We start from the raw sequence: 26,777 nt of genomic DNA, 5'->3' as shown, positions 1-26,777 counted from the left end.
GTACTCGAAACATTAAACGGGGGTACTGGAGTTTTAACTGTACCAGACAACTTTCCTGACACTCCTGTGGAAGCCTCCACTGAAGTTGAACTTTCCAGGAAATATTCCTCCTCACTACTTGAATCAAACTCTTCTGGAGATGACCACTCGAACAGATTGTCCATAGATCCATATTTTTGCAGAATCTGTGGTGATCCCCAATCTACAGCCCGGCCTCCATCTACCCTGTCCGGCTCACCCGAGGGATCCCCCTCCTGTAACTTCCGGACGGGCAAATCAAAGGGCTTACTGCTAACCGGCTCCTCAGGGGTTTCTTCCAAAGACTGCGCAACAACTTCAACAGTCCCTGGGTCCCCAGCCAGGCTACAGGCTTTTCCATTGGATCTTGCCTGATCTCCTGGTGGCTCTGATTCAGCCGAATCAGAAGGGAGCTCCTCCACTGTTGCTGCAGGCGATACACGACCCTCTCTGGCCTTCTGAATCACCTGTTCTTGCGGCAGACAAAGTCCTGTTGCAATATTAGCAGAATAGTATTTGACCTCTTGTTGAACAGGTCCCAATCGTGTCAACTGAATACCACAATGTCCACACTGGGCCCAGGCGGTGACTCCAATCGTAGGTGTCGGGCATCCGGGACACAGCGTACAGAGCTTCTCCACTCCATCAATCACTCCCAATGCCAGTCCTCCAGTTAGCTCTAATCGAACACCGGTGTTGATCAGAACCTGGTCCTGCAAATCAGATGACCGCTGCATGGCAAGTGTATTCCCAACACCTTCCACAATCTTCCTCCGCCTTTCTCGCTCTGGCGCGTGGCACGCTGAATGCTGAAAACTTTTCCTCTGGGGCGTGGCTCACCCCCACTTGTTGGTTCAGCGTGCGAGGAACTGTAGCTGCACATTTTCAAAGTCCTCCCCAGCGACCCCTGGTGGCAGGTACTGTTCTACTGCAGGCTATCTTGGCAGCAGTTACTGAAATGCAGACTTCGTTGCTATGGGAGATGGTTAGCGGCAAACGTGAAACAGATATCCCGGACGACTCCCCCACATGAAGCGCTTACCCCCGAAGGAGCGGCTAAATAATTGTTATATCCGTAATTCACGTTTACCACCCAACCTATCGCAGCCCATAAAATCCAAACACAGTCCATAATGCTTTTTCTCTTGCTTTATTAATTAACATGAACTGGGATGGGAGAAGGACTTCTTTTGAGATGCTCTTTTGTTACATTATCATCTTTTCACTGTCTCTTACGGGAAAACTAGAATCATTTGCGGATAATTAGGAAATCACTTTGTGTGATTTCTTCAATCAGGGAAGATGGAAGTAGATTTAATAGAGAATCACTGATAAAGAGTCACTCTGAATAACTTCTTCATCTGCATGACTTTTCAAGAACAGTCTGTATCTCTATATGTGTGCTTGCAGCTTCACTGCTACCTTTTTACCACTACTTCCCATCTGCATGGTACTTCCAAGTTGAGCCGAGAAAGAGTCACTCTGAATAACCTCTCCCGCCTGACTGATTGGAATCCCGGGGCATCGCTGAACCCAAAGTCACAGGCCATCACCGCCTGTCTCACTGACTTGCGTACTAACATCCCTCAGCCTCTGGCAGTATTCTTCCGTTGGGCTTTCACTCACGTGATCAATAGTCCATGTGCCACTCATAAACGATCAATCGCCCAGTTACCTTCCGCTTTGTTGCTACGTCTCCCACAATGATTCTTAGTTCCCTTTTCTCCTTTATGGCCCGCTCCCCTGCCTGCAGGGGCGGCCAATGACACCAGCGACTACATGCTGTAAGATGTCGTCTCTTCCTCCATGGAGACCGGTTCCCCACCCTTCTCACAAGGGGGAGCGCCGTTGGTTCCCCGAAGGGGGAAACCTCTCCCCTCCGAGAACCAGACTGGCTTCTCTACGCTCGAACAGCAACTCTCTAGCCATGTGACCCCGCTTTTATATGAGAGTCCCAGGCATTACCAAGCAAATTAATGATTGGCCGAGACTAGCATACAAACTACCTGCCACTCAAATGAGAAATGAGCAAAAACAGGCCTGCTGTAATAGCACAAAAAATACGACAGGAAATAGCAGCGCAGGTCACAATATAATAAGTGTAAAACACAATGCAAATCGCCAGATAGTCCTTTTGAGCAAATTGCAGCTCTTTGTGAGGAGGTACAGTCTATTAGCAGGGCAGCCTTGTAAGGGGAGGTGAAGCCACTCCAATATGTAATATTGTGCTGTAATAGCACAAGCCTGTCTAAATTTACCTGACATAGTAAACTACCAAAAAGGTCACCTACCTAAAAGTAGGTGCCCGCTATACACAGATCGGCCTGTATAATTTGTACCTGTTTATCTGCAACCCTCTCTTCAATACAGCATTCTGAAGAATACAGATCAAAGTCAGGGAGTGGGTATCTGATGTCACAGACTGCACACAAAGAAGCAGAGAGCTGGGTGTAATCTGAGACCTGAGTGGAGCAAAGGAACAGAACCCCTCTATACAGCCTCGGAGGAAAACATGCACAGCTGAGGCTATCAATCACCCGATGCGTGCTGTAAGGGGGGTGGGGTCGGGACAACTTCTGGGACTGTCTGGTGTCATCATTGAGTGTCAGAAGTGGCTCATGCAGATAGCAGAGCAATCAGAGAGAAGATAGAAATCAAACTAAATGCTTTGGATAAAGGTAAGTACACACTATAGAGGGATATGCTTTGTTCATTTGTAATTTCAGAGCTATACGCCCACTTTAACCACTTCACAACCACCCTATAGCAGATTTAATATATACAGATATATATATATATATATATCTATATATATCTAGATATCTAGATAGATAGATAGATAGATAGATAGATAGATAGATAGATAGATAGATAGATAGATAGATAGATAGATATCTACATATATATATATATATATATATATATATATATATATATATATATATATATATATAGCATATTTCTCACACTTAGAGGATCTCACAAAAGTGAGTACACCCCTCACATTTTTGTAAATATTTTATTATATCTTTTCATATGACAACACTGAAGAAATGACACTTTGCTACAATGTAAAGTAGTGAGTGTACAGCTTGTATAACAGTGTAAATTAGATGTCCCCTCAAAATAACTCAACACACAGCCATTAATGTCTAAACTGCTGGCAACAAAAGTGAGTACAACCCTAAGAGAAAATGTCCAAATTGAGCCCAAATTGTCAATATTTTGTGTGGCCACCATTATTTTCCAGCACTGCCTTAACCCTCTTGGGCATGGAGTTTAACGGAGCTTCACAGGTTGCCACTGGAGTGCTCTTCCACTCCTCCATGACAACATCACGGAGCTGGTGGATGTTAGAGGCCTTGTGCTCCTCCACCTTCCATTTGAGGATGCCCCACAGATGCTCAATAGGGTCCATCACCTTTACCCTCAGCTTCTTTAGCAAGGCAGTGGTCATCTTGGAGGTGTGTTTGGGGCCGTTATCATTTTGGAATACTGCCTTGCGGCCCAGTCTCCGAAGGGAGGGGATCATGCTCTTCTTCAGTATGTCACAGTACATGTTGGCATTCATGGTTTCCTCAATGAATTGTAGCTCCCCAGTTCCGGTAGCACACATGCAGCCCCAGACTATGACACTCCCACCACCATGCTTGACTTTAGGCAAGATACACTGTCTTTGTACTCCTCACCTGGTTGCCGCGACACACGCTTGACACCATCTGAACCAAATAATTTTATCTTGGTCTCATCAGACTACAGGACATGGTTCCAGTAATCCATGTCCTTAGTCTGCTTGTCTTCAGCAAACTGTTTGTGGTCTTTCTTGTGCATCATCTTTAGAAGAGACTTCCTTCTGGGACGACAGCCATGAAGACCAATTTGATGCATGTGCGGCGTATGGTCTGAGCACTGACAGGCTGACCCCCACCCCTTCAATCTCTACAGCAATGCTGGCAACACTCATACGTCTATTTCCCAAAGACAACCTCTGGATATGACGCTCAGCAGATGCACCCAACTTCTTTGGACGACTATTGCGAGGCCTGTTCTGAGTGGAACCTGTCCTGTTAAACCGCTGTATGGTCTTGTCCACCATGCTGCAGCTCAGTTTCAGGGTCTTAGCAATCTTCTTGTGGCCTAGGCCATCTTTATGTAGAGCAACAATTCTTTTTTTCAGATCCTCAGAAAGTTCTTTGCCTTGAGGTGCCATGTTGAACTTCCAGTGACCAGTATGAGAGAGTGAGAGCGATAACACCAATTTTAACACACCTGCTCCCCATTCACACCTGAGACCTTGTAACACTAACAAGTCACATGACACCGGGGAGGGAAAATGAATAATCTGACCCAATTTGGACATTTTCACTTAGGGGTGTACTCACTTTTGTTGCCAGCAGTTTAGACATTAATGGCTGTGTGTTGAGTTATTTTGAGGGGACAGCAAATTTACACTGTTATACAAGCTGTACACTCACTACTTTACATTGCAGCAAAGTGTAATTTCTTCAGTGTTGTCACATGAAAAGATAGAATAAAATATTTACAAAAATGTGAGAGGTGTACTCACTTTTGTGAGATACTGTAAATGATTCAGATCATCAAACACATTTTAATATTACACAATGATAACCAGAGTAAATCCAAGATGCAGTTTTTAAATTATTATTTAATTTATTAAGAGAAAAAAGCTGTTCAAACCTGCCTGGCCCTATGTAAAAAAGTAATTGCCCCCTCCCATGCTGAATCATGAATGAACTGTGATTAACCACAATTTTTTGGAAAGCTGAGTTAAATTTCATTTGCCACACCCAGGCCTGATTACTGCCAGACCTGTTGAATCAAGAAATCACATAAATAGAAGCTGTCTGACAAAGTGAAGCACGTTAACAGATCACAAAAAGCCACACGTCATCCCACAATCTAAAAAAATCCAAGAACAGATTAGAAACAAAGTAATGTTCATGTATCGGTCTAGCAAGGGTTTCAAAGCCATTTCTAAGGCTTTGGAACTCCAGTGACCCACAGGGAGAGCCATTATCCACAAATGGAGATAACTTAGATCAGTGGTGAACCTTCCTAGGAGTGGCCGGCCTACAAAAATTACTCCAAGAGCATGACGACGACTCATCCAGGAGGTCATAAAAGAACCCAGAACAACATCTAAAGAACTGCAGGCCTCACTTGCCTCAGGTAAGATCAGTGTTCATGATTCAACAATAAGAAAGAGACTGGGCAAAAATGACATACATGGGAGAGTTCCAAGGCCAAAGTCACTGCTGACCAAAAAGAACACAAAGGGCTCATCTCGCATTTACCAAAAAAAATTTTGATTATCCCCAAGACTTTTAGGCAAATATTCTGTGGACTTATAAAAGAAAAATTTAGCTTTTTGGAAGGTGAGCGTCCCATTACATCTGGCATAAAACTAATACAGCATTTCATAACAAGAACATCATGCCAACAGTCAGACCTGATGGTTGTAGCGTGATGGTCTGGGGCTGCTTTGCAGCTTCAGGACCTGGACGACTTACCATAATTGATGGAACCATGAATTCTGAGCTCTACCGGAAAATCCTAAAGGTGAATGTCCGGCCATCAGTTCGTGACCTCAAGCTCAAGTGCACTTGGATTATGGAGCAGGGCAATGATCCGAAACACAACAGCAAGTCCACCTCCAAATGGTTCAAACAAAGCAAAATTTAGGTTTTGGAGTGGCCTAGTCAAAGCCCGGACTTAAATCAAATTAAGATGCTGTATCATGACCTTACACAGGCCGTTCATGCTGGAAAACCCTCCAATGTGGCTGAATTAAAACAATTCTGCAAAGAACAGTGGGCCAAAATTGCTCCACAGCAATGTGAAAGACTCATTGGCAGTTATCGCAAACGCTTATTTGCAGTTGTTGCCGCCAAGGGTGGCACAACCAGTAATTAAGTTTAGGGGGCAATTACTTTTTCACATAAAGCCAGCCAGGTTTGGACAGCTTTTTTGCCTTAATAAATGAAACCATCATTTAAAAACTGCAATTTGTATTTATTCGGATTATCTTTATGTAATAATAAAATTTTTTGATGATCTGAGTCATTTAAGTGTGACAAATATGTAAGAAAATAAAAAATTAGAAAGGGGGCAAATACTTTTTCACAGCATTGTGTGTGTGTGTGTGTGTGTGTGTGTGTATGTGTGTGTATATACTGTATATATATATATATATATATATATATATATATATATATATGTGGTTCTGCACTTCCATATAGGGGGCATGCCACTTCTGCTGTGCTTAGTCACAGCAGAAGCCGATCAGCGAGTGACGGCCAATAGATGACCGTCGTCACCCTGCTGATCGCCGAGGAGAGACAGTAAATAATGCAGAGATCCGTCCTGTCGGCAGGGATCGGCAGGGATATGGTGGATTTTGTTCCCCTGCAAATGCAGGGAATAAAACCCACCACATCCCTTAGTAAAAACACCTCACAGTACACACAAAAACACTGGCTAGGCACACATTTAACCCTTTGATCGCCCTAGATGTTTAACCCCTTCCCAGCCAGTGTCATTAGTACAGTGACAGTCCATATTTTTAGCACTGATCAAGTGTAAAAAGTGTCAGCTAGTGCAGGATTGTCAACCGCAATATCACAGTTGCTGATTGCCGCTATTACTAATATAAAATAAATAGAAATTCCAGTATATGTACGATAGTTTGTAGATGCTATACCTTTTGCGCAAACCAATCAACATACAATTATTGGGATTTTTTTAACTAAAATTTGTAGCAAAATACATATTGGCCTAAATTTATGAAGAAATTTGATTTTTAACATTTTTTTATTGGATATGTGTTATAACAGAAAGTAAAAAATATAGTTTTTTTTTTCAAAATTGACAGTGTTTTTTGTTTATAACGCAAGAAAAAAAAAAAAAAAAAAAAACAGCGGATCTTCACTCCTCCCCTCCTTCTCAATATAAACCACAGGTTTTTTTTTTTGTTTTTTGTTTGCCTTTTTTATCTGGCCCTGCCCCCCCCACCATTCTCACTTGGCAAGAAAGATCAGAACCAGTGTAATTCATATGTGTTCGGGTTTAAAGGGATGAGGTGGCAACTCTAGCGGCGCCCGGGCTGTAAAATCTGAACAGCAGATCACAGTGGGGCCACACTAGATTCACTAGGCAGGTGGATACGTGAATTGAATACAAGCCATCATAACAGGTAAGCTGAGTAAAAGAAAATTGAGGGAGTGAAGTCCCTTTTAAGTGTATGTAAACACAACAAAAATTGTATTGCAGCTTACCAGTATTTATATGTGGTGACAGCATTAGTTTTCTTTTTATTTTTTTTTCCTTTATTTTCACTTGGTGATCCTACCAGAAAACATTTTCTGTCTTAGGATGACAATTCTCACTCCCTGAACACACTGGAGGAACAGCGTTATCACTCTAGGCAAGCCTTTCTCAACCTTTTTAACATGGAGGAACCCTTGAAATAACTTTCCACTTTCAGGGAACCCCTAATAATAATTACTATATTTACAGCACCCTGTACATTAGTGTGCTGATCAGTGGGAAGCATGCTCCTTATATTTGTGATCATTGGGGAAATCCCCCTCTTATGTCCCGTACACACGGTCGGATTTTCCGATGGAAAATGTCCGATCGGAGCGTGTTGTCCATCGGACATTTTCCATCGGATTTTCTGACACACAAAGTTGGAGAGCAGGAGATAAAATTTTCCGGCAACAAAATCCGTTGTCGGAAATTCCGATCGTGTGTACACAAATCCGACGGACAAAGTGCCACGCATGCTCAGAATAAATAAAGAGATGAAAGCTATTGGCCACTGCCCCGTTTATAGTCCCGACGTACGTGTTTTACGTCACCGCGTTCAGAACGATCGGATTTTCCGACAACTTTGTGTGACCGTGTGTATGCAAGACAAGTTTGAGCCAACATCCGTCGGAAAAAATCCTAGGATTTTGTTGTCAGAATGTCCGATCGATGTCCGACCGTGTGTACAGGGCATTAGAGTTGGCTAAAAACATTGATGACTGTGGGAACATTTTTGAGAGGCAGAAATTGCTCAAGGAACCCTTAACAACCTCTGGGGGAACCCTAGTTGAGAATGGAAAGCTCCCCCGATTTAGACTACAAGGGAGCAGGATTTTATAAAAAAAAATGAAACAGAAAATAAAAGTACCCTAAAACAAAAAAACAAATCCAACCACCATGTCTAAAGGCCAGTAAGCTGCAATAAATTATGTTTTTGTTCTTGGCTTTAGATTTTTTTTTTACAGAAATGGGTTTATATACTTTAAAACCAACTTAACATCAACGAATGTATGTAGTTCTGTCATTTCACTAACCGATTTTACTTTACTGAAGTTCTGGTCAGCACTTTGTCACTGATGTTATACATGGATATAACTTTACCAAATATTTGTTTTAATTACAGGACAATTTCTGCTAAAACCCACCACCAGGCCGTGAACTTCAATATATTTGAAGGTATGGTCTGCCACGGAGTACCTCTGGTGACTATCGCCGGCGGGAGGGTAGTGTACGAGAATGGTACCTTGCACGCCGTCCCAGGCCATGGCAAATACATTCCACGCAAACCATTTCCTGACTATGTCTACAGCCGTGTCTTACAAAGAGATGATGTAAGTCAGCAGAAAATGATTTCATTTACTCTGCAAGTTGCTTTTAAATCCAGCTAAATACTAATCAGGTCCAGGGATTTTCCATTACCATTAGGAGTCTTTAAATCCACTACAATAATGTGACTGTTACAATTTGTCCAAAGTGCAGCTATAAATCTGAATACGAATACGACTTGCCAAAAAAGATCTTAAATATCCAAAAAAAATGATCTATTAAGTCTTAGTTCCATCTACTGTGCAACAAAGTGTATTTTGACAGCACAATGTTTTTCACTGACTGACACGAGCACCAGGTATTCTAGATTATGGGATGCCTCTGATGTCCATTAGTTGGCCAGGCACTATAGTTTAGCATTCTGTATATTCTTTCAGTTTTTCTATGGGAGGGATTTATTCCACTCTCACTGAAATAGGAATATATGGCGTAGGCAGGAAAGACATGGTTAGTTTATTATTAGTCTATTATTCTATTATTCTTAGTCTATTATTGTTTTTGTGGTTGTCCATATTTTTCAGTGATAACCTTACCACCATCCTTTTTCTCTTCCTTCACTCTCTTGGGTTCCACATTCTATCCAATGACTTAATTTCCTCCTTCTTTCCTCATTCTCTGAGCCTACGCCTTCTCTTTTCCTCCTCTCCTCCTTCTCCTTCTTCTTTTCTTCATCTCCTTTCCTCCTTCTTTCCTCCATCTCCTTCTCCTGTCTCCTTCTCCTTTCCTCTCCTACGTCCCCCTTCCTCCATCTCCTCCTGCTCTTTTCCTCCTTCTCCTTTCCTCCTTATCCTTCTCCTTTCTCCCTTATTCTTCTCCTTTCCTCCTCATCCTTCTCCTTCCCCCCCTTCGCCTTTCCTCCTTCTCTCTGTTCTCCCCTGCTCCTTCTCCACCTATTCCTCTGCTTCATCTCCTTCCTCTTTTCCCTTCTCTCCTTTGTCTCTTTTCCTCCTTCTCATCTCCTCCTTCTGATTTCCCTACTCCTTCTTCTCTCCTTTCCTTCTTTTCCTTTCCTTTCTTTCTAAGTACTTCCTTCTTCTTTCCTTCCTTTTCTTATCTACCCCTTCCTTCATTCTCCCTCCCTTCAGTCTCCTTTCTTTACTTCTTTCCTTTCTTTCTCTTCCCTTTCCTACTTCTTTCTTTGTCTCCCTGCCTTTCTTTCTTCTTTCCTTTCCTGCCTTGGATGTCAATTTTTACTTCGATTCTCCCCTTAACTATCGTGGGTAGCAATTTCTACCCATTTCCTTCCTTCCTTCCTTCCTTCCTTCCTTCCTTCCTTCCTTCCTTCCTTCCTTCCTTCCTTCCTTCCTTCCTTCCTGGTCTTGGATGTCAAATTTTACTTCTTACCTTCCCTTAACCATCATGGGTAGCAATTTCTATCCATTTCCTTCCTTCTTTGGTGAATATTTGTAATTATTGTCCTCTTTTAGAATACAGTTAGTACACACATTATATGTATACAGTCATACATTATGTGTATGTGCAGTAAACCATCCGTCATCTCTCAGAAGTGGAAAGGGACCACTGGATGGGTGCCATGATTTTTTTGTTTGCTTATTTATTTTGAAATAAAAATAGATGTAAAGAAATAGTGGCGCAGATTTTCATGAATGTCCTCATCTGTGTTTGTGACTGCAGAGAAATGCAGCGTGTGTAGCAATTTGTATAATGAAAGAGAGAATTCTCATCTCATCACATCAGTAATGACAATATGTTTGTACAGGTATGTCAGCCACTTCCCGTACAAAGACAGCCTTATAAAGGAGAGGTCATCCAACTGAAGTGAATACGGATCCATCAACAGCAGGTAATATTACCTCTGGACCTGCAGATATCCATTATATGCTGCACAGACTGGATGGGAAAGTTAAGGAGTTGAGAAGTTATTAAAGTGTATGTCAAGATGAAATCTTGTTTCTAGTTTTCTATTGAGTGGGGAAGGATCACCAGACCAGGACACAAAAAATATAAATCTGACGGGGACTCTAGCCTTCCCCTAATTTACTAAAGAAAAGCATTTTTATTTCTGTCAGTGTTGCTGTTGGAAATTTCCCCTCATGTCTTGTCTGGTAAAACATTAGCAGCGAACAGGAAGTAAGAGGAAATCTCTTGGAGCCTCAGATAGCATTATAAACTTGACAGGGATTTTTATCCTCCCCAACTCTATCCAAAATGAAGAAAAAGTTTAGTCTGGACAATCACTTTAACAGTAATTACTGTCTGATTGAATTTATACATGACCCTCTCTCCCACGGTTCTGTTAAAGAGACAATAAATCTCTTGCATTCAAGAAGTGTCTGGTGCCCATCAATTCAACTTGCATTACACCCACCATTTCTTGTAACCCACTCCACATAGAAGGATGTCTGCTGTCCCTAACTATGGAGGTCACCATTAGGTCTAGTGAGGCCAGGACTTTGCTACACTTGTAACTGTCAGCCTTGCAATGCCGCATGGGACGCGTCGTTTCGCAACAGCTGGAGGGCCGCCAGTTTGAGACCCCTGCCTTAGGTGGACCATGGAAAATTTTACTCCTATATAAGACAATGGCAGGTCACAGTAATCCAAGCAGTCATATATTGCCAGGGCTAGAACCAAGGTGCCTTGCTATCTACCCCTAAGGGAGGTCAACACTTTGGAGACAGAACATTTCAGTGATTTAACCTTTATTACTTTTCTGGTGACAACCAAAAATTTGTGACTTTCTTTCACATTAACTCTTGATGATAACAGTAAACAGGACAAATAGAGAGGCTGAATCTACCTAATGGGGGCACAGACAGCAGTTAAAAACCTGACAGGGGTTCTAATCCCTCTTCTTGAGTCATCCAGGTGGCACAGAACCTCGATCACTTGACCCCACCAAGATAAATCGGCTCTCCCAGCAGGCCAAGGGACCCAAGAAAATCCCTGCCCATTGGCTGAGACACCCCATTCATTCCTAATCTGTCCTTGCAATGCCCTCGCCTATCTAATGTCACCAGATACCCAGCCAACTAGTGACAGAAGAGAGAAGTGCAGCAATTTCAGAATTAGGGTGAAATCAATTGACCTCCTAACAATTGGCCAAGGCAACTATCACTTAGCAAATAAATTTAATAGCAACCCTGCCTAAACATCAGGGTGCTACACAAGCATGACTCCCACAGGCAGAGGCATGATGGGACTTGTAGTTTCGCAACAGCTGGAGGGCCGCCAGTTTGAGACCCCTGACCTAAGGTGTACACTGTAACTTTAATATAGAACTACTGTAAGCCCATCGATTTAATGATTTCCCAAAGCAAAAGCAAAAAAATGAGGCTGCACTCCATGGAAATCCCAATGGTACCTCTATGATTAAAGCAGAACTTCAGTCATTTTTTCAACTTTCCATCTATTAAATCTTCTGCCCTTGTTGTTTTAACTTTGGGTAGTAAAACATTTTTTTTTCTGCCAGTAAATACCTTATACAGCCCACTTCATGTTTCTTGTCTGGTAAAGAGCCTAGGCCTATGACATCATGCACAGCTCTGCCTCTCACTCTCGTGAGAGTTTGCCAGGAAGGGAGGGGGAATGAGTCATAAGAGGGTCAATGAGAGCTGCAGGGCTGCAAAGCTGGAGGTGTGCCTCTGTGTGTGTGTGTCTGTGTAAATCCAGGAAGTGAACAGGCAGCAGCTGCCCACAATTAAAATGATTGCAGCCAGACTCAGTGGAGGGAGATTTCTGCAGCATATTTGGCAAGTACAGAATCACAGTATATAGTCAGGTCCATAAATATTGGCACATCGACATTCTAATCTTTTTGGCTCTATACACCACCACAATGGATTTGAAATGAAATGAACAAGATGTGCTTTAACTGCAGACTTTCAGCTTTAATTTGAGGGTATTTACATCCAAATCATGTGAACGGTGTAGGAATTACAAGTTTGTATATGTGCCTCCCACTTTTTAAGGGACCAAATATAATGGGACAAATTAACAATCATCCATCAAACTTTCACTTTTTAATACTTGATTGCAAATCCTTTGAAGTTAATTACAGCCTGCAGTCTGGAACACATAGACATCACCAGATGCTGGGTTTCATCCATGGTGATGCTCTGCCAGGCCTCTACTGCAACTGTCTTCAGTTCCTGCTTGTTCTTGGGGCATTTTCCCTTCAGTTTTGTCTATAGCAAGAGAAATGCATGCCCAATCGGATTCAGGTCAGGTGATTGACACGCCATGACACTACCACAACCATGCTTCACTGATGAGGTGGTATGCTTTGGATCATAAGAAGTTCCTTTCCTTCTCCATACTCTTCTCTTCCCATCACTCTGGTACAAGTTGATCTTGGTCTCATCTGTCCATAGGATGTTGTTCCATAACTGTGAAGGCTTTTTTAGATGTTGTTTGGCAAACTCTAATCTGGCCTTCCTGTTTTTGAGGCTCACCAATGGTTTACATCTTGTGGTGAACCCTCTGTATTCACTCTGGTGAAGTCTTCTCTTGATTGTTGACTTCGACACACATACACCTACCTCCTGGAGAGTGTTCTTGATCTGGCCAACTGTTGTGAAGGGTGTTTTCTTCACCAGGGAAATAATTCTTTGGTCATCCACCACAGTTGTTTTCCATGGTCTTCCGGGTCTTTTGGTTGTTCCAAGGATGTTCCAAACAGTTGATTTGGCCACACCTAATGTTTTTGCTATCTCTCTGATGGGTTTGTTTTGTTTTTTCAGCCTGATGATGGCTTGCTTCACTGATAGTGACAGCTCTTTGGATCTCATATTGAGAGTTGACAGCAACAGATTTCAAATGCAAATAGCACACTTGAAATGAACTCTGGACCTTTTATCTGCTGCTTGTAAATGGGATAATGAGGGAATAACACACACCTGGCCATGGAACAGCTGAGCAGCCAATTGTCCCATTACTTTTGGTCCCTTAAAAAGTGAGAGGCACATATACAAACTGTTGTAATTCCTACATCGTTCACCTGATTTGGATGTACATACCCTCAAATTAAAGCTGAAAGTCTGCAGTTAAAGGACATCTTGTTGTTTCATTTCAAATCCATTGTGGTGGTGTATAGATCCAAAAAGATTAGAGTTGTGTCGGTGTCCCCTTCTTCCACAGTCCCAAATCCATCTGCTGATAGAACAGAGCCTTAGGGGCACTCTGCACTGCTCAGTTTGGTGTGTATTGCTAGAGAGTTTTTATTTTTGGGAGAGTGCGTGTGATCAGCACAGGGCCAATCAGCACAGTCCAGACAGAGGGTCAGGGGTCATGCAGCCTTATAGGACAGTCAGAGTAGAATGAAAACTCCTCCTTCAAGCTTTAACCACTGCTCAGCCGGAGACTGCTAGAGGTCATAAGACTGCTATATACTGCTGATGAGAAAAAGTATTTAGCAGTTTATATTTACTATAAAAATTGCATTTCCAAGTTCTGTGTACTGTGGGAGATCAGATATAGTGAATGCAGGGTCCTGGGTTTAGGAACACTTTAAGCCAAATTAAATTGTCTGTATATACAAGCTTTATGATCTTCTGGGTAAACGATTTCACTTTTACATTATTTCTTTTATTGACAGATCAATGCGTTCACAAATTTGAGAAGACCAAGATCGACACTATTAGAAAATTAAACGTCTATTTTTTCTCTATGGTATTTCTATAATGTCTGCAGTGTAGTACATTGTACAACTCACTGTGCTGAGTTCGCGACATCAATTTTGTAAAGCTAAGAAACCGTTTATGCTGATTAATACTATATATCAACCACCTGCAAAACAGAGCTACCATCAAGGGAAGTGTCCAACGAAAACGTCTTTTACTTTTTTTTCATGTACATGGATTAGAACCTTTGGCTGGCAATACACTATACAATTTTCTTGTTCAACCTTCCTTTAGATTTACCAAAACCATATAATATGAGGTCAAACCTAAACTCTTTCAATTTGTATGCAACCAGGCAGGCCCTTGCACTACATAGTTGAAGGTAAATCTAAAGGAAACTGAATAAGAAAATTGTATAGTGTCTGGCCAGCCTAAAGCCTCGCACACACGGTACGATTATTGGCATGGGATTGTCCGTTGACAGACTGTTGTCCTAAAATCTCACCGTTAGTACGCTCCTTTTGACAATTGTTGTCCAACTTTCGGCCAAAAAATGTTGGATGACAGGCTAGTAAATTTTAGGCGGACAACGGTTTGTTGTCAGATTTTAGTATGGTCAGTACACAAATCTGTCAAACAAAAGTCGAAAGTACAAACACGCATTCCCTGGATCAATGCTCACCAAACACAAAATTAGCAGAAGGGGCCCAAAGGGTGGCGCTCAAAAGCTAAAATTCCTCGTACGTCACTACGTTCATGTTTGTGGTGCGACAATTGTGTACCGCTAGTATGCAAGACAAGATCCTGACACACAACCTTTTGACAAAAATCTTACGCTTGGTTGTCCAACAATTGGATCGTGTGTACAAGGCTTTAGTCAGTTTTTACTGCTATCCTGCCAACAACACTTTACTGGAGAGAAAGTAACAAGAGCTCTCAAAGAGCAACACTAATAGAAAAAAATATTTTCTTTTGTAGAATAGAGGAAGGCTAGAATCCCCGTTTGATTGTTATTTGCTGTCTGAGTCCCTGTTTCATATTGGTAAAACTGTTATTAGCAGAATAGGAAGAAAGTAGAAGTAAAAACCAGACGAGGTTTCTAATCCTTACCCATTTTATCCAAAACTAGGATGAAAGTTTGTGGTTTGACACTCTAAAACATTTCTTTTATTGATACAAAATACATGTATAGCGGTATGTTCAACACTTGGTTACTTAGCAATCCGCCAATCACCCTGCTGCCAGACCCCCATGCTGCCAGCCCCCCATCTATCAGTTAAGACAAGTCATTTGCACAGTTTTGTTAAGTTTATTTCAGGATACAACTTGGCTGGGAGAAAGGACGATATGAGATGCCCATGGTATTTATAAGTTATTCAGTGGCCTTGGCCTTGCAAACTTGAATGCACACCTTGAACCCACAGTCTCCTTCCTTTGAATAGCTTCTCTGCAGACTGTTGCTCCTTCTTTTCCTGTACAATTCCTTCTGCAAAACTACTGACTTACTCTTTCTTCATGTCCATTGGGACAAGAAAGAATCACTCTGAATAATTCCTCCTTGCAGACCATAATGATATTGCCTATGCGAATCAAAGAGCCAGAAGCCTACACAGCCTCTCCCCGATGGCCCAGAGAATCAGACAGCCACACAGTCTTTTGGAAGGCATTACCATTATGCTTAACCAGACCAGAGATACACAGTACCTCTCCACGACGGCCTGACAGATGGTAATGGGCGCAGTACTGCTCTCAACCAGTCCATGACTATCAATGCTGCGTTCCCCGGCCACAGCATTCTGCACTACTGTTGGATAGCTTATCCTCTTACCTTGTTCAGTTCACACTGACCTGTTGCTATTTGGCCATTCTGTGTCCACGGTCACAGAACGTTGATCTACTCTCTGCCGCTTTACTGCTACTTCATCTGTACCAATCCTGTCCAGCATACAAGTCCTGTGTTCCCCGGTCACAGCAGCTCGATACCTTTTTAGAGATAAAGATCTTTATCTAGGACTCGTTCCTAGCGATTCCTCTATCCCTCCTCCACGCTCGGCACCTCTCCACATGGGGACGCCCGGAACAGCAACTCAATACTCCATTCTGTCTGTTCCTGCTTTCCAGAACTCCTCCCTGGCAGCATGTGACCTCAGCTTATATGGGAGGCCTGCCCCCTGCCAATACCAAAGGGTAAATGGTCAGAACTCCTCACATGAGCTGCCTGCCACTCAAACCTCAGACCCAACCTCTCTTCCATTACAATCGTTCTGAAAGCAGGGGAGGCACTTCTGAGTCAGAGCACAGGTGGCCACACCCCCCACTACACCAAACACTCCCAGTCCCAAATCAAAACTACCAGGTCCAGCCTAAAGCACAGGCCTGGCTAAATTTACCTGTACTTGGACCCTGAGCTATAGAAAAATACTAGTCTAGCACCTACCTTTAGGTAGAGGGTGCTACACATATACAGTACATACATACAGTTTTGCTCATAAGTCTACATACCCTGGCAGAATTTATGATTTCTTGGTCATTTTTCAGAGAATATGAATGATAACACAAAAACTTTTCTTTCACTCATGGTTAGAGTTTGGCTGAAGCCATGTATTATCAATCAGCTGTGTTTACTCTTTTTAAATCATAATGACAAGAGAAATTACCCAAATGACCTTGATCCAAAGTTTACACACCCCAGTTCATATCGTGTATTGCCCCCTTTAACATCAATGACAGTTTGAAGTCTTTTGTGGTATTTGTGGATGAGGCTCTTTATCTTCTCAGATGGTAAAGCTGCCCATTCCTCTTGGCAAAAAGCCTCCAGTTCCTGGAAATTCTTGGGCTGTCTTGAATGAACTGCATGTTTGAGATCTTCCCAGAGTGGCTCAATGATATTGAAGTCAAGAGACTGAGATGGCCACTCCAGAACCTGCACTTTATTCTTCTGTAGCCAATGACCGGTTGATTTGGCCTTGTTTTGGATCATTGTCATGTTGGAATGTCCAAGTATGTCCCATGTGCAGCTTCCTGGCTGATGAATGCAAATGTTCCTCAAGTATTTTTTGATAGCATACTGCATTTATCTTGCCATCAGTTTTGACCAAATTTCCTGTGCCTTTGTAGCTCACACATCCCCAAAACATCAGTGATCCACCTCCGTGTTTCACGGTAGGAATGGTGTACTTTTCATCATAGGCCTCATTGACTCCTCTCCAAATATAGTGTTTATGGTTGTGGCCAAAAAGCTAAATTTTGGTCTCATCACAAATGACTTTGTGCCAGAAGGTTTGAGGCTTGTCTCTGTGCTGTTTGGCATATTGTAAGCGGGATACTTTGTGGCATTTGTGTAGTAATGTCTTTTTTCTGGCAACTCGACCATGCAGCCCATCTTTCTTCAAGTGCCTCCTTATTGTGCATCTTGAAACAGCCACACCACATGTTTTCAGAGTCCTGTATTTCACCTGAAGTTATTTGTGGGTTTTTCTTTGCATCCCAAACAATTTTCCTGGCAGTTGTGGCTGAAATTTTAGTTGGTCTACCTGACTGTGGTTTGTTTTCAACAGAACCCCTCATTTTCCACTTCTTGATTAGAGTTTGAACACTGCTGATTGGCATTCTCAAATTCTTGGATATCTTTTTATATCCTTTTCCTGTTTTATACAGTTCAACTACCTTTTCCCACAGATCCTTTGACAATTCTTTTGCTTTTCCATGACTCAGAATCCAGAAACATCAGTGCAGCACTGGATGAAAGATGCAAGGGTCTGTCAGAAGTTCAGAAACTCATTGACCTTTTATACACACACACTAATTACAAGCAAACAGATCACAGGTGAGGATGGTTACCTTTAACAGCCATTCAAACCCCTTTGTGTCAACTTGAGTGCATGTTATCAGGCCAAAATCACCAGGATATGTAAACTTTTAATCTGAGTAATTTGGGTAGTTTCTGTTGCCATTATTTAAAAAGAGTAAACACAGTTTATTGATAATAAATGGCTTCAGCCAAACACTAACCATGAGTGAAAGAAATGTTTTTGTGTTATCATTCATATTCTCTGAAAAATGGCCAAGAAATCATAAATTCTGCCAGGGTATGTAAACTTATGAGCACAACTGTAGATCTTTTTTAAAGGATGCATGAGGCATTTGTGCGTGGGCTATGCATGGCATTGCACAGAATCCTCGCCACCCCCCAAATAGAATACAGCAAGAAATAAAAAAAGAAACACCAATAATTACAATTTAATAGCTGTTATTTAGACTATGGAACTCCATTGAGGTGTGACCACTTCACTACCGCCCTGTAATACCCTTTCATTGCTAGGACATTTTTTAGTTATCATTGCTGTGACAGTTTGACTAACAATTACTTTGCCAGGTGACACTGTACCAAAATTAATTTTATAACTTTTTCTGATAGACAAAGTTTTATTTTGGTGGTATTTAATAAATGCTGATGTTTTTTTTAATTTTTCTTTTGTATAATATAAAGGAAAAAAGGTCAAATTTTTGAAAATAACGATTCCCTTATTTTCTATTACAAGACATATCAAATACAAATGGCAGGAGAATATGAAAATTCTACTCTTCTGGGGTCCCTCAGCGGTGCTCCTGGCTCCTCCTCTTCTCGAGTGCCCTGTTGGAAAGCCGCTTCCCCTGGGGGCGCTCGTGCGGGCGCGCTCCCATGTCCAGCTGCTGTGTCCATTTGCCAGATCATCCCGATGAAGCTGTGTGAAGTGGTTCAACTTCAGTAGACATGGCAGGGACCAGTTATCTCATGCAGAACATGAGTACGTTAATCACAGATCTGCAAAGTGGATTTTACCAATATAACCAATGTTTTATTGCGCAGAGCTTATAAAAGCAAGCTAATTCTTTGTGTCTAATTTTATGTTAATGTTCTCTTTCATTTTATAACACCAATAAACACTATAATGTATTAAAGAGTATAAAATTTAAATATGTTTTAGTTTTACAATTGTATGACTCCTTTTCTTTTTTAATAATCCTTGAGAGTTGTGCAGAATTGTAGTGCAATAAAACTTTGGATTTTCTATGTAAATTGCAGAAGACCTATGGGCATAGTAAAGCTTAGTTTACACTGGCAATTGTGGGGGTAAGGTGTGTAAAACTGTGTGGATGAACTGCATTTTAACCACCTCCCAACCACTCTCCCTTAACCTCTTATGCCCCGTACACACGCTCGGACATTCCGACAACAAAATCCTGGATTTTTTTCCGACGGATGTTGGCTCAAACTTGTCTTGCATACAGACAGTCGCACAAATGTTGTCAGAAGTTCCGAACATCAAGAACGCGGTGACGTACAACAAGTACGAGGAGCCGAGAAAAATGAAGTTCAATAGCCAGTGCAGCTCTTCTGCTTGATTCTGAGCATGCGTGGAACTTTGTGCGTCGGAATCGTCTACACACGCTTGGAATTTCCGACAACAGATTTTGTTGTCGGAAAATTTGAGATCCAGCTCTCAAATTTTTGTTGTCGGAAATTCCGACAACAAATGTCCGATGGAGCCTATACACGGTCGGAATTTCCGACAACAAGCTTGTGTACGCGGCATTAAAATTGTTACCCTCTTCATGACCAGGGCATTTTTTTTTTCTATTCAGCAATGTTTTACTTTAACTGGCAATTGCTCGGTCATGCAGCACTGTACGCAAATTAAATGTATATATTTTTTCACACAAATAGAGGTTTCTTTTGATGGTTTTTTAATCACCACTGCGTTTTTTATCTTTTGCTACATAAATGATACCAAACATTTAGGGAAAAAAACAAAACATTTTTTTTGTATTTCTTATATAAAACTTTACAAACAAATAATTTTTCTTCATAGATTTAGGCCAAAATGTATTCTGCTACCTTTCTTGGGTAGAAAAAATAACCCAAATTAGCGTATATTATTTAGTTTGTGTAAAAATTAAAGAATCTACAAACTATGGTGTGTGTGTATATATATATATATAACAATTGATTAATCCTGATGTACTGACAGCCTATCTCATTTCTTGAGGCCCCAAAATTCCAGGACAGTACAACTATCCCCCCCCCCCCCCCCACATACACACACACCTAAATGACCCCTTTTTGTAGATAGTCCAAGGCATTTAATAAGAAGCATGGTGAGTTTTTTGAAGTTGTAATTTTTTGTCAAAATGTTTGGGAAAATGAAAAAAATTGAATAAAATGTGTTCTTTTTATTTATTTTTTTTTTACATACTATCACCAATGCAGTACAGCATTATCATATGATTGGTGTAGTGGTGATCAGGGATACTGATGACTGGTGACAGTATGTAAAGAAAAACATTTATTTTTTCAATTTTTGAAACTTTTTTTTCTTTTTCTAAGATTCTTTTCCTTTTTTAAGATTTTTTATTTTACATAAACTAATCAAAGTTAAACTTCTGATCACTGTTATAAGCAATAGTTTTAACTTTCATGAATGGCTTTTATTCATGACAGCTTGGTTACTATTGTGATCACATCACTTTAGACTGTTTTGATTACTTGTAATCAAGTGATCATTATGATTGGTCATAGCGATCACGTGATACCCCGGCTGCTGATAGTGACCAATCACGGGATCATGCCTCTGCACACACCAGTGCGCATGTGCGCTGCAACGTACCAGTACATGCCTGCCGCCCGCATAAAGTAAATGTACTATGGGTGGGCAGCAAGTGGTTAGAGTAAGACTAAAGGCAAAATCTTTTTTCATTTTGGATAGAGTAACCAAAGGGATGAATCTCTGTTAGGTGTTTTTTTTTGCCGTTTGTGTCCCATTTCCCTTCATTTCCTGTCCCATAGCCAAAACAGGAAGTGAGAGGTATAAAAGGGGCGCAGACAGCAGCAAAAACCTGAGCACAGTATAATAGTTGTATATATTTGTGGAGGGGATTCATCATCTGAATAAAGCTGCTGTAAAATACTTATTAGGTGAGCGCAAAGGTTTTATTTGAATTAGCAGTAAAAACCTGGCAGGTCTTTTAATTCCTCTCTCCTCTGTCCAAAACTAAAAGAAAAGTGTTGCCTATTAGTTATACCTTAACTGTTTGCCGGCCGCCTCACGCAGATTTACTGTGGCAGAAGGGCACGTACGGGCAGAATCACGTACCTGTACGTTCCCCTTTAAGAGGCGCCCGCGGCAAGCTCCATGAGTCGGGTCGCGGGTCCCGCGGACTCGATCCTCACGGGGAGGAAGAACGGGGAGATGCTAAAGTAAACAAGCATCTCCCCATTCTGCCTATTGACAGTGTCCCTGTTCTCTGCTCCCTGTCATCGGAGCAGAGATCAATGACGTGTCACTAGGGATGAGCCGAACATTTAAAACTACTCGCAGCTATTAATGAATTGCCGGTCCGACAATACACATAAAAGTTCATTGATAAAAACGGCATGGGAATTCCCCACAGGGGAACCCCGAACCAAAATGAAAACAAAATGACGTGGGGGGTCTCCCTAAATTCCATACCAGGCCCTTCAGGTCTGGTATGGATATTAAGGGAAACCCCGGCCAAATTAAAAAAAAAAAATGGCATGGGGTCCCCCTCAAAATCTATACCAGATCCTTCAGATTGGGTATGGATTTTAAAAGGAACCCTGCGCCAAAATGTAAAAAAAAAATAGCGTGGGGTCTCTCCAAAAATCCATACCAGACCCTTATCTGAGCACACAACCTGGCAAGCTGCAGGAAAAGAGGGGGGGACGAGAGCGCGCCCCCCCTCCTGAACCGTACCAGGTCACATGCCCTCAACATTGGGAGGGTGCTTTGGGGTAGCCCCCCAAAACACCTTGTCCCCATGTTGATGGGGACAAGGGACTCATCCCCACAACCCTTGCCCGGTGGTTGTGGGGGTCTGTGGGCGGGGGGCTTATCGGAATCTGGAAACCCCCTTTAACAAGGGGACCCCCAGGTCCTGGCCCTCCCTCCTGTGTGAAATGGTAAGGGGGTACAAAAGTACCCCTACCATTTCACAAAAAAAAGTATCAAAAATGTTAAAAATGACAAGAGACAGTTTTTGACAATTCCTTTATTTAAATGCTTCTTCTTTCTTCTTTCTTCTATCTTCTATCTTCTATCTTCGTGTGTCACTAGGGATGAGCCGAACACCCCCCTGTTCGGTTCGCACCAGAACATGTGAACAGGCAAAACATTTGTTTGAACACGCGAACACCGTTAAAGTCTATGGGACACGAACATGAATAATCAAAAGTGCTAATTTTAAAGGCTTATATGCAAGTTATTGTCATAAAAAGTGTTTGGGGACCTGGGTCCTGCCCCAGGGGACATGGATCAATTAAAAAAAAAGTTTTAAAAACGTCCGTTTTTTTCGGGAGCAGTGATTTTAATAATGCTTAAAGTGAAACAATAAAAGTGTAATATTCCTTTAAATTTCGCACCTGGGGGGTGTCTATAGTATGCCTGTAAAGGGGTGCATGTTTCCCGTGTTTAGAACAGTCTGACAGCAAAATGACATTTCAAAGGAAAAAAAGTCATTTAAAACTACTCGCAGCTATTAATGAATTGGCAGTCCGACAATACACAGGGGAACCCCGAACCAAAATGAAAACAAAATGACGTGGGGGGCCCTCCTTAATTCCATACCAGGCCCTTCAGGTCTAGTATGGATATTAAGGGGAACCCCGGTCAAATTTTTTTTTAAAAATGGCGTGGGGTCCCCCTCAAAATCTATACCAGACCCTTCAGGTCTGGTATAAATTTTAAGGGGAACCCCGCGCCAAAACTTTTTAAAAAAATGGCGTGGGGTTTCCCCAAAAATCCATACCAGACCCTTATCTGGTAGCACGCAACCTGGCAGGTCACAGGAAAAGAGGGGGGGCGAGAGAGCACCCCCCCTCCTGAACCGTACCAGGCCACATGCCCTCAACATTGGGAGGGTGCTTTGTGGTAGCCCCCCAAAACACCTTGTCCCCATGTTGATGGGGACAAGGGACACATCCCCACAACCCTTGCCCGGTGGTTGTGGGGGTCTGCGGGCGGGGGGGCTTATCAGAATGTGGAAGCCCCCTTTAACAAGGAGACCCCCAGATCCCGGCCCTCCCACCTGTGTGAAATGGTAAGGGGCTACAAAAGCACCCCTACCATTTCACAAAAAAAGTGTCAAAAATGTTAAAAATGACAAGAGACAGTTTTTGACAATTCCTTTATTTAAATGCTTCTTCTTTCTTCTTTCTTCTATCTTCTATCTTCCTTCTTCTATCTTCTATCTCCCTTCGGTTTCTTCCTCCATCTTCTTCTTTTTCTGGTTCTTCTGGTTCTTCCTACGGTGTACTCGTCCGGCATCTTCCTCCACGGCACCGGCGTCTTCTTCCCTTCGTCTTCTCGGGCCACTCCGCATCCAGCATGGTGGGAGGCTCCAGCTGTGTGACGCTTCTCCTCTTCTGACGGTTCTTAAATAACGGAGACGCACGGGAATTGACGGGGACTCGCCTGTGGCATTCCCCATGACGTCAAAGGGGGGCGGACAGGGAAGTCACCGTGTGTCAGAGGGGGGCGGGGTCACCGGGTGGCCCCACCCTCTGTTATTTAAGAACCGTCAGAATACGAGAAGTATCACACAGTGGGAGCCTCCCACCATGCTGGATGCGGAGTGGCCCAGAAGACGAAGGGAAGAAGACGCCAGCGCCGCGGAGGAAGATGCCGGGCGAGAACACTGGAGGAAGAACCAGAAGAACCAGAAGAAGAAGATGGAGGAAGAAACCGAAGGAAGATAGAAGAAAGAAGATAGAAGATAGAAGAAAGAAGAAAGAAGAAGCATTTAGATAAAGGAATTGTCAAAAACTGTCTCTTGTCATTTTTAACATTTTTGACACTTTTTTTGTGAAATGGTAGGGGTACTTTTGTACCCCCTTACCAGTTCATACAGGGGGGAGGGCCGGGATCTGGGGGTCCCCTTGTTAAAGGGGGTTTCCAGATTCCGATAAGCCCCCGGCCCACATATCCCCACAACCAACGGGCAAGGGTTGTGGGGATGAGGCCCTCGTCCCCATCAACATGAGGACAAGGTGTTTTGGGGGGCTACCCCAAAGCACCCTCCCAATGTAGAGGGCATGTGGCCTGGTACGGTTCAGGAGGGGGGGCTCTCTCATCCCGCCTCTTTTCCTGTGGCCTGCCAGGTTGCGTGCTCGGATAAGGGTCTGGTATGGATTTTTGGGGAGACCCCACGCCATTTTTTTTTTTACATTTTGGCGCGGAATTCCCCTTAAAATCCATGCCAGACCTGAAGGGCCTGGTATAGATTTTGAGGGGGACCCCACGCCATTTTTTTAAAATTTTGCCCGGGGTTCCCCTTAATATTCATACCAGACCTGAACGGCCTGGTATAGAATTTAGGGGTACCCCCATGTCAATTTTTTTTTTTTATTTTGGTTCGGGGTTCCCCTGTGGGGAATTCCCATGCCGTTTTTATCAATGAACTTTTATGTGTATTGTCGGACCGGCAATTCATTAATAGCCGCGAGTAGTTTTAAATTACTTTTTTTCCTTTGAAATGTCATTTTGCTGTCAGACTGTTCTAAACACAGGAAACATGCGCCCCTTTACAGGCATACTATAGACACCCCCCAGGTACGAAATTTAAAGGAATATTACACTTTTATTGTTTCACTTTAAGCATTATTAGAATCACTGCTCCTGAAAAAACGGCCGTTTTTAAAACTTTTTTTTGCATTGATCCATGTCCCCTGGGGCAGGACCCAGGTCCCCAAACACTTTTTATGACAATAACTTGCATATAAGCCTTTAAAATTAGCACTTTTGATTTCTCCCATAGACTTTTAAAGGGTGTTCTACAGCTTTTGAATTTGCCGCGAACACCCCAAATTGTTCGCTGTTCAGCGAACTGGCGAACAGCCGATGTTCGAGTTGAACATGAGTTCGACTCAAACTCAAAGCTCATCCCTACGTGTCACACACAGCCCATCCAGTTAGAAACACGCCCCTAGGACACACTTAACCCCTACACTGCCACCTAGTGGTTAACCCCTTCACTGCCAGTGTCATTTACACAGGAATCAGTGCATTTGTATAGCACTGATTGCTGTATAAATGACAATGGTCCCAAAAATGTGTCAAAAATGTCCGATGTGTCCGCCATAATGTCGCTATCACAATAAAAATCGCTGAACGCCGCCATTTAAAAAAAAAAAAAAATTAATAAAAATGCCAAAAAACTATCCCCTATTTTGTAAACGCTATAACTTTTGCGCAAACCGATCAATAATCGCTTATTGCGATTTTTTTTACCAAAAATATGAAGAAGAATACGTATCGGCCTAAACTGAGGAAAAAAATTGTTTTTTTATACATTTTTGGGGGATATATATTAGAGCAAAAAGTAAAAAATAATGCGTTTTTTTCAAAATTGTCGCTTTTTTTTGTTTATAGCGCAAAAAATTAAAAAGCGCAGGGGTGATCAAATACCACCAAAAGAAAGCTCTATTTGTGGGAAAAAAAAGATGTCAATTTTGTTTGGGAGCCACGTCGCACGACAATTGTCAGTTAAATTGACGCAGTGCCGAATCCCAAAAAGTGCTCTGGTCAGGAAGGGGGTAAGTTCTTCCAGGGCTGAAGTGGTTAAAGTGGTTGTAAAGGTAGAGGGTTTTTTTTAACTTCATGCATTCTGTGCAACTTAAGAAATCCCCCCCCCCCCTCCTTATATTCACCTGATGCGGATCTCGATCCAGCAATGTGCAGGAGAGCCGAGGCTCTCTCACATCTCATTGGCTTCAGCTGCTCTCAATCACAGCTAGGGAGGAGGGATCAGGTGGCGGGAACAAGCCACGCTTTGTGTGTCTCGAGAGAGAGAGCCTGCAAGGGTGCCCCATAACAAGCAGCTTGTTATGATAGACACTCAGCAAAGAGAGGGGCCAGGAGAGGAGGATCAGGGCTGCTCTGTGCAAAACCTCTGCACAGCACAGTGCAGATAAGTATAACATAGTTACATAGTTAGTTGGGTTAAAAAAAGAGACAAGTCAATCTAGTTCAACCAATAAAAGGGAAAAAAATAAATAAAAATCATACAATCCCATATACACAATCATATACCCACAGTTGATCCAGAGGAAGGCAAAAACCCCAGCAAAGCATGATCCAATTTGCTCCAGGAGGAGAAAAAATCCTTCCTGATCCCCAACAGGCAGTTGGATATTCCCTGAATCAACAATACCTATAAATATTGGAATCCAGTTAAATGATTTACATTTAGGAAAGAATCCAGGCCTTTTTTAAAGCAATCTACTAGCTGGACAGAACCAACTTGTAAGGGAATCTATTCAACATCTTCACAACTCTTACTGTGAAGAAACCTTTCCGTATTTGGAGATGCAATCTCTTTTCCTTCAGACATAAAGAGTACTCCCTTGTCCACTGTGATGACCTTAAAGTGAATAACTTAAGACCAAGTTCACTATATGGACCACTTATGAAATTTATACATGGTGATCATACCCCCCCTTAATCTCTTCTTCTCATAAGAGAATAA

At 42.3% G+C, this 26,777-nt stretch overlaps 1 protein-coding gene across 1 annotated transcript in view; it reads left to right on the top strand.

The window, feature by feature from the left end:
• The window catches only part of DPYS (dihydropyrimidinase), a 125,154-nt gene extending 105,948 nt beyond the window's left edge, over positions 1 to 19,206 (top strand). The window contains exons 8-10 of the mRNA XM_073632138.1: positions 8,471 to 8,678; positions 10,394 to 10,477; positions 14,231 to 19,206. Coding sequence (XP_073488239.1) covers positions 8,471 to 8,678; positions 10,394 to 10,456 — 271 coding nt within the window. The 3' untranslated portion in view covers positions 10,457 to 10,477; positions 14,231 to 19,206. The remainder of the gene's footprint in view (positions 1 to 8,470; positions 8,679 to 10,393; positions 10,478 to 14,230) is intronic.
• The last annotated feature ends 7,571 nt before the right edge of the window (positions 19,207 to 26,777 follow it).

This window comes from Aquarana catesbeiana, linkage group LG05 (assembly GCF_042186555.1).
Source record: "Aquarana catesbeiana isolate 2022-GZ linkage group LG05, ASM4218655v1, whole genome shotgun sequence".
Lineage (NCBI taxonomy): Eukaryota > Metazoa > Chordata > Amphibia > Anura > Ranidae > Aquarana > Aquarana catesbeiana.
The sequence above is the reverse complement of the archived record's forward strand: the minus strand, read 5'-3'. Positions and strand labels throughout refer to the sequence as shown.